Genomic DNA, 8,758 nt, shown 5'->3' on the forward strand with positions numbered 1-8,758 from the left:
GTAAATTCTTCCATCTACAGGAGACATTTAGGAACTGCAGATTCATTCTAGTTCATTTGTCTGTTTCCTATACTAAAAACAATGCTCTAAATAATCTAGATGCATATAATATTTTAAAAATATGTATCATGCCATTGGTACATTGTTAAAAGTCAGGACAGAGGTTTCATAGCGATAGTCACAAAGAATAGAGAAGCACAACAAGAGAAACACAGGCAGAGCTGGGTAGTAACGGATTACATGCAATCAGATTCCACAAATCAAGTACTTGTAATTAGAGTAAAGTACTTTTTAAAATACTCATAATCAGACTACAGTTACTTTTTTTATGGATTACATGATTACATATTATTTACACAATGACAGTAAGTTGTTCACAATTCATTGATTCTTCTAATTTGTAATTTTTTTTTTACATTTATATATTTTTTTTCATAATAAACCTGCCGTTTATATACATTTGTGATTCTTTGAGTTTTTTCCGGTGGTGAGGGGAAAATATAGATGAATATATATGAAATATAATGAAATAATAATAATATATGAAATATAGATGAAATGTTTGATGTAGCAGTGATATTGCTGTGAATGTCATGTTTTTCAATATTTTTTCTTTTGTAATGTTGTTGTTTTCTAATTTTACTTAATTTTAAGGAAATATGTTTTAAAATCATAAGATGTGATTTTGTTTTATTCAGTGTTACTATCAGCAAACACTAACAGGTACATTAGTGTTAGTATTTTGAAGTATCATACATTGCACTTTAAAAAGAATTTGTTGAGGCTCTTGTTGGTGAATAGAATATATTTTTTGGAATATATATTTTTCTTTGTATCTGTCAAAATAGTACAAGATTATCCTACAATATGTGTGACATCAAATAAGGGTTAGCACAAAAGTAATCTAAATGTAATCCAAAAGTAGTTACCAAAAATGTGTAATCTAAGAGATTATATTACTGATTTTGTCATTTAATTTGTAATCAGTATCTGATAATACCCAGCTCTGCACACAGGTCTAAAATAGTTGTGAATCCACTTTTAAGAAACATGCCTTTACAGTCTCAAAATCTGTAATCTATGGCAACATAAGGCAAGATCTTAAGTTTACTCCCATTCCCATATGGATCCAGGGTTATGGACTGAGTCCAGTCGTACCAGTTATTTCTATTATCATAACAGCCATTCACACCATGCCATCGATGACTGCGTATCCTGACAAGGTCTCGCTCGGTGATCTCTCGGCTGACCCCAGGAAGGTCTGTGACAGGGAAATCTGGTATAAACGCATGTGTTTTTTTGTAGACTTTTAAATTTGTCTCCTGCTTGAAATTCTCAGCCACAGAAAAGTCCATCCCTGATCTTTCTGAAGTTGGCAAGCTATTCTGAATCATCTTATATTGTGACATCTCTCTCCAGTTAGTCTGTTGGACCAAACAAAGGTTTTGTTTCAGACGCTCACTGCCTTGGATTTCACTTCCTGTTGATCTCTGACAGTCCGATGTTTTACTTGATATAGGTCTGATTTGTCGATTGTGAGGGTCATACGTTAGTTTGCTTGCTTGCTGTTGTGTAGTTTTGGTATTGTCCTCTGCAGGACGTCCATCAACTTTGACAGTGTGATTGTTATGCTGATTCTTCGTATCCTCAAAAGTCCTTATATCTGTCACTGTGGTGGAGACCTCATAGAGGTTAACGTTCAGCGTAGCAGGTTTGAGTATGTTGAGGAGGTCTGAAGGCTGCTGCATCTTTATGTTTGAATCTTGGATGGAGGAATTTAAAGCTAGACTAGAAGTAACACAGGTGGATTGTGCTGGTTCCTCGGCCACCATAAGGTGCTTTGTGTCACTGCGACTGGCCGAGGTGTCTTGTCTTTGGGGCTTGTGCTGCTCTTGGGAATGCTGATTGGACAGAGATGGTCTCAAGCTCGTGAACTGTTGTAAATTCTTGATGGACGAGGAATATGGTCTGATGGCACGGACGGGTATTTTACTCTTTCTAAAACTGATGGGATATTTAATGTTTTTACCTGACATTTCATCCCTCTGGTTCATGTTATTGTGGAAAAGAGTTCTGCTGTAATTTTCCGTGAAGGTTTGTGCTGATCCAGGAATATGTTCAGCGGGAATTGAATCCACAGAGCTTGAGAGCCCTTTTGCCGCGGCTTCATTTACTCCAACCAGCCTCTGCCAACTCCGTACAAGTTTTTTTAAACGTTTAACAAGATCTTTGTCTGTGCTTCTTTTTCTCACATCATTGATCAGCTTTCCAAGCCTGGTTTCCTGGAATAAAACAATTCCACACACAATCATCATCATCATCATCATCATATATAGTCTCTGTTACACTTTAATTTAGGGTGTCCTTGTTACAGTGTAATCATACATTTAAGGGGGAAAAATGCAAAAAAAAAAAAAAAAAAAAATGTACTCACCCTAAAGTATTTCCAAACCTGTATAAATTTCTTTGTTCTGTTGAACACAAAGGAAGATATTTTAAATAATGTCAGTAACCAAACAGATCTCGTCCCCCATTTACTACCATAGTATTTATTTTTATACTGACATTCTTCCAAATATCTTCCATTGTGTTCAGCAGAACAAAGAAATTCATACAGGTTTGGAATACTTTAGGGTGAGTAAATGATGATAGAATTTTTATTTTTAGGTGAAACATCCCTTTAAGATGCATCTTTCAAAAACATTTTAAGATTCTTACCATCCCTAAACTTTTGAACAATATTCTATGTACATTTAAAATAAGTAAATAATACAATAAAATGAAATAGAATACTTTTTTTGTATAAAGTCCAAAAAACAGACATATAACCACAGGTGTAGTTCATCACATTAACTATGAACAGGTTCCACTAATGTTTGACAACCACAAATTGTCACAATAATTTTTGTATTTATTTATAGTATACCGTATTATGGAAGCCCTGAACTGCATGGTGAAAAAAAGAAGAAAACTTATCGTAATTTTCAACATAAGACGTTATTTAGTCGTTAGTCGTTATTTCGACTCACAACTCATTATTTCGACATAAGTCGTTATTTTGAGATAGTTGTTATTTCGACATAACTCGTTATTTGGAGATAGTCGTTATTTCGACATAAGTCGTTATTTTGAGATAGTTGTTATTTTGACATAAGTCGTTATTTGGAGGTAGTCGTTATTTCGTCATAACTCGTTATTTGGAGATAGTCGTTATTTCGACAACTCGTTATTTGGAGATAGTCGTTATTTCGACATAACTCGTTATTTTGAGATAGTCGTTATTTCGACATAACTCGTTATTTTGAGATAGTTGCTATTTCGACATAACTCGTTATTTTGAGATAGTTGCTATTTCGACATAACTCGTTATTTCGACATTAGTCGTTATTTTGAGATAGTCGTTATTTCGACATAACTCGTTATTTTGAGATAGTCGTTATTTCGACATAACTCGTTATTTTGAGATAGTTGTTATTTCGACATAACTCGTTATTTCGACATTAGTCATTATTTTGAGATAGTTGTTATTTCGACATAACTCGTTATTTTGAGATAGTCGTTATTTCGACATAATTCATTATTTCGACATTAGTCGTTATTTTGAGATAGTTGCTATTTCGACATAACTCGTTATTTCGACATTAGTCGTTATTTTGAGATAGTCGTTATTTCGACATAAGTCGTTATTTTGAGATAGTCGTTATTTCGACATAACTCGTTATTTGGAGATAGTCGTTATTTCGACATAACTTGTTATTTTGAGATAGTCGTTATTTCGACATAACTCATTATTTCGACATAAGTCGTTATTTTGAGATAGTCGTTATTTCGACATAACTCGTTATTTGTAGATAGTCGTTATTTCGACATAACTTGTTATTTTGAGATAGTTGTTATTTCGACATAAGTCGTTATTTTGAGATAGTCGTTATTTCGACATAACTCGTTATTTTGAGATAGTTGCTATTTCGACATAACTCGTTATTTCGACATTAGTCGTTATTTTGAGATAGTCGTTATTTCGACATAACTCGTTATTTTGAGATAGTCGTTATTTCGACATAACTCGTTATTTGGAGATAGTCGTTATTTCGACATAACTTGTTATTTTGAGATAGTTGTTATTTCGACATAAGTCGTTATTTTGAGATAGTCGTTATTTCGACATAACTCGTTATTTTGAGATAGTTGCTATTTCGACATAACTCGTTATTTCGACATTAGTCGTTATTTTGAGATAGTCGTTATTTCGACATAAGCCGTTATTTTGAGATAGTCGTTATTTCGACATAACTCGTTATTTGGAGATAGTCGTTATTTCGACATAACTTGTTATTTTGAGATAGTTGTTATTTCGACATAAGTCGTTATTTTGAGATAGTCGTTATTTCGACATAACTCGTTATTTTGAGATAGTTGCTATTTCGACATAACTCGTTATTTCGACATTAGTCGTTATTTTGAGATAGTCGTTATTTCGACATAACTCGTTATTTTGAGATAGTCGTTATTTCGACATAACTCGTTATTTTGAGATAGTTGTTATTTCGACATAACTCGTTATTTCGACATTAGTCATTATTTTGAGATAGTTGTTATTTCGACATAACTCGTTATTTTGAGATAGTCGTTATTTCGACATAATTCATTATTTCGACATTAGTCGTTATTTTGAGATAGTCGTTATTTCGACATAACTCATTTTTCGACATTAGTCGTTATTTTGAGATAGTCGTTATTTCGACATAACTCATTATTTCGACATAAGTCGTTATTTTGAGATAGTCGTTATTTCGACATAACTCGTTATTTGGAGATAGTCGTTATTTCGACATAACTTGTTATTTTGAGATAGTTGTTATTTCGACATAACTCATTATTTCGACATAAGTCGTTATTTTGAGATAGTCGTTATTTCGACATAACTCATTATTTCGACACAAGTCGTTATTTTGAGATAGTCGTTATTTCGACATAACTCATTATTTCGACATAAGTCGTTATTTCGACATAACTTGTTATTTTGAGATAGTTGTTATTTCGACATAAGTCGTTATTTTGAGATAGTCGTTATTTCGACATAACTCGTTATTTTGAGATAGTTGTTATTTCGACAACTCATTATTTCGACATAAGTCGTTATTTTGAGATGGTCGTTATTTCGACATAACTCGTTATTTTGAGATAGTTGTTATTTCGACATAACTCATTATTTCGACATAACTCGTTATTTGGAGATAGTCGTTATTTCAACATAACTTGTTATTTTGCCAATATCTTGTTATTTCAACATAATATCTCATTATTTCAACATTACTCGTTATTTTGACATCACAGTCCTGGCTTTTACCGCGATCACCACGGGTTCGAATCCGCCTTTTGCCGAGCTCTCTCTTCTCTATTTTCCCATCACATTTCACATCAGAAAAGCATTTATTTTCAATAAAAATGAAAATAATGTTCTAAAAGTGAAAATAATCTGCCTAACGAGTGTTTAATAATCTTAAAAGTATTTATTGGGTAGGGTTAGGGGAAGGTGTTGGGTGGGTTTTTATTCTCCTAATAAGCCAGCATCCATTTAATAATTTTAATAAATATAATCATATACAGTGCAAATATCTCCAAATAACAAGTTATGTCGAAATAACAAAATATTATGTCGCGATAACGACTTAATATGTTGAAATAATGATATATTATGTCGAAGTAATGGCTTAATAGGTGAGACCGGGGATGGTTGTAACACCATTAATTCCACCAGTTAGGGACAAGATAGGAGTCATGTGATCACTTGATTATTTTCCTACTTCCTCTCCGATCCCGTATGTTGATTGCCAAGGCTGGAAACAGGCACATTCAGAATATATAGAGAAAAAACAGATTTTGAGGTAAGAAAGTAAAAATTTTGACCAAGACTATATTTTGTTTAGAATGTTTTTTTTGTTGTTGTTGTTGTTGTTGTTTTAATCAGGGACAATGTACATTAATAATACATACAATATGTAAAATACACCAGATTTAGCCAACACTTGGCTAATTTTCACCTGTAGTCCCTTTTAGCAGGTTGATGTTAAGGACAGGAAGAAAAAATAAAAACAAAAAAAATATTAATACACCAATTTAAGAACAAAAAGAAAATACGAGAGCAAAAATATTAAAACAAAATTACAGACTACCATACCATATCCATAATAGTTTCTTAGGCAATATGTGATGCATTTCCCCCTGCTAATTTCAAACCACTATGGTGACAGGGGTGGGGATGGTTGTAAAACTTATTTAAAAAGTGTTACAACCATCCCCTTTCATAGACACACACTCACACACACATTGACATGCTTATTTTTGTTAGACTTAAAGTTGTACTAAGATGTTCTTTAATCAAGATGTTCTTTAATCAGATACATTGTAGTAGTGTGCATTAAGTATACCATTAAGTATGTTTGTCTAGATTTACACACACACACACACATGTTCGTTTTTGTGAATTGTGGGGACATTCCATAGGCGTAATGGTTTTCATACTGTACAAAACCGTATTTTCTATCCTACTCTACCCCTACCCCTAAACCTAACCATCACAGGAAACTGTGCACACTTTTACTTTCTCACAAAAACTCATTCTGTATGATTTATAAGCCTTTTGAAAAATGGGGACATGGGGTAATGTCCTCATAAGTCACCCTCTCCTTGTAATATCTGTCATACCCATGTCATTATACAAATTTGTGTCCTGGCATGTCACAAAAACACGTGCACACACACACACACACACACTGTCATAGAGAGAGTAAGAGACATTGTTCTTTTATTTCAATAAACCTGTTTTTGAACAATATCATATATGCATGTGTTTTTGCTTCTTTTGTCTAATTGTTATAACCTACCCCAGCATGTGTTACAACCGACCCCGGTAGCGAGGTAAGTTATAACAAAGTTATTACACTATTCTTTAAGAGCCGCTGTGCAGCCAAAATAATGTACCAGTTATCAATGTAAAGCTGCTTTGACACAATCTACATTGTAAAAAGCGCTATATAAATAAAGGTGACTTGACTTGACTTGACAAAGGAACAGTATGTATTTGACATTAACTCACGAGGTCTGTGATTTTCTTGTAGAGGGTTGAAATGGTTCCATTTGTAGTAAACAAATGTGGGTACTTTGTATAAAAGACTGAGAACTCAAGCTAAAAAATTCAGCAAGTTATAGGTGCTGAAGCAAAAAGTGTTACAACCATCCCCGGTCTCCCCTATGTCGAAATAACGAGATATTATGTTGAAATAACAACATGTTGAAATAACGACTTGTGTCAAAATTTTATTTTTTTCCCCTCCCCACCATAAGTTTCTTTTTTTTCCCCTACCATGTGGTTCTGGGCTTCCGTACAATATACCATAGTATAGTTTTTTTTTCACTTGAAAACTGTGCTTGTGCTATTTTCCCTTCAAATAAATGCCAATTTCCTGTTGCATTTGGTATTTTGTTATATGTTATACATTTCTGAAGCCCATTGTGCATCTGCTTCCAGTAAGAGTGATTTCAGAATTTTATTCTTATTTTCAGTGTGACACACCATACCACAATACACAGCTGTTGTGATAAACTCAGTGTAAAAATACTGAGTTAGTATCTTACCACTAGAGCCTCTTTAGTCATGGGGTACCTTTCCAGACAGCATATCACATCCAACACAGCCATCATGTTCTGTATCTGCTGACAGGTACAAGTAATGCTAATGTCACTTCAGACTTTCATAATATTCTCTGTGCATTAAAAAAAAAAGACTTACATTGATTAATGATTAATCATTTTGCTGTATGTTAGAAAGTCAGTCCCTGTGTCTTTTTCAGAGGTTGGTCATATTCATGAAAGTAAATGGGCCTCATGTATTTGAATCCACTTCTCACATGTGCACCTGCAGCAGTGACACTTTCAGATCTCAGTTATGGTAGAAAATGCAAATGACAAGGCTGCATTCTCATTGCTGTTAAACTATATGAAATACGACCCCAGGGAACTTGTCTCATAAATAAACCTCACCACAGTGAGATTTAAAATAAAACAAAACCAACCTTGATTTTACTTGGATGTAACAAATGTGAAAAGTCAGTTATAAAATGATGCACTATATTTATTCAGGTAAAAGGGGAGGCACTGTCATTCGTCTCAATTACAAAAAGTCATCTAATTTAACTGAATTCAATTTACACAAAAAGTCATTGATTATGAGATGAATATATAAAGACTGGCATTACCAATCTTTGTTTGCCATACCAATAAAGCTCATTTGAATTTGAGAGAGAGAGAAAACATGCATTTAGAATGATGCTCCCTATTTTTTCCATTAATCATTGAATGAATGGGTAGAAAATGCCATTTGTAGTTAAATGAAGTGACAGTTACTACTAATGATGCATATCCAACATGGGTATTTACTCACATTATGTTGAGCATCGATGGCCTGGAGTAGCTGCTCTTTAAGTTGTTGAGGTCTTGATGAAGCTCTTTTCATTGTCAGACAGTGACGCTTTAAAAAACATCTACTGAAAGATTTGCAGCAATAAGAATACACACTATGTGCAAAGCTCTTCAAAAGTGTACACGTCACTCATATGAAACCACTTTACAGCCAACCCCATTTGAGCTCAACTATCCGTGTCCACGCCTGCAGGCAAATTACTAAACTGTCCCAAAAAGGGTCCAACAGGTGCAGTTCTTATATGTTTCATATAAGTCTACAGAGCTAATGTAGGAC

At 33.7% G+C, this 8,758-nt stretch overlaps 1 protein-coding gene across 2 annotated transcripts; it reads right to left on the minus strand.

Annotated features, from left to right (window-relative positions):
* Positions 1-877: 877 nt before the first annotated feature.
* LOC125256111 (mediator of RNA polymerase II transcription subunit 26-like) lies at positions 878-8,547 on the minus strand. Of its 2 annotated transcripts, none has more exons than XM_048171725.1 (3): positions 8,444-8,547; positions 7,639-7,713; positions 878-2,282 (listed from the first exon to the last, which is right to left on the minus strand). In XM_048171725.1, the coding sequence occupies exons 1-3, from the start codon at positions 8,513-8,515 to the stop codon at positions 1,065-1,067; spliced, it is 1,365 nt and encodes a 454-aa protein (XP_048027682.1). In that variant the 5' UTR covers positions 8,516-8,547; the 3' UTR covers positions 878-1,064. The 2 variants fall into 2 exon arrangements, with proteins under 2 accessions (XP_048027682.1, XP_048027681.1); XM_048171724.1 differs by having other exon boundaries at positions 7,639-7,716.
* Between the last annotated feature and the right edge of the window lie 211 nt (positions 8,548-8,758).

This window comes from Megalobrama amblycephala, linkage group LG21 (assembly GCF_018812025.1).
Source record: "Megalobrama amblycephala isolate DHTTF-2021 linkage group LG21, ASM1881202v1, whole genome shotgun sequence".
NCBI classification, from domain to species: Eukaryota; Metazoa; Chordata; class Actinopteri; order Cypriniformes; family Xenocyprididae; genus Megalobrama; species Megalobrama amblycephala.

Excerpts from the sequence above, each read along its gene's own strand:
- LOC125256111 (XM_048171724.1), bottom strand. The coding sequence starts at position 8,515 with ATGAAAAGAGCTTCATCAAGACCTCAACAACTTAAAGAGCAGCTACTC. Across the intron at positions 7,717-8,443 it reads CCATCGATGCTCAACATAAT|CAGATACAGAACATGATGGC; the intron begins GTGAGTAAATAC and ends TGTACCTGTCAG. Across the intron at positions 2,283-7,638 it reads TGACTAAAGAGGCTCTAGTG|GAAACCAGGCTTGGAAAGCT; the intron begins GTAAGATACTAA and ends GTTTTATTCCAG.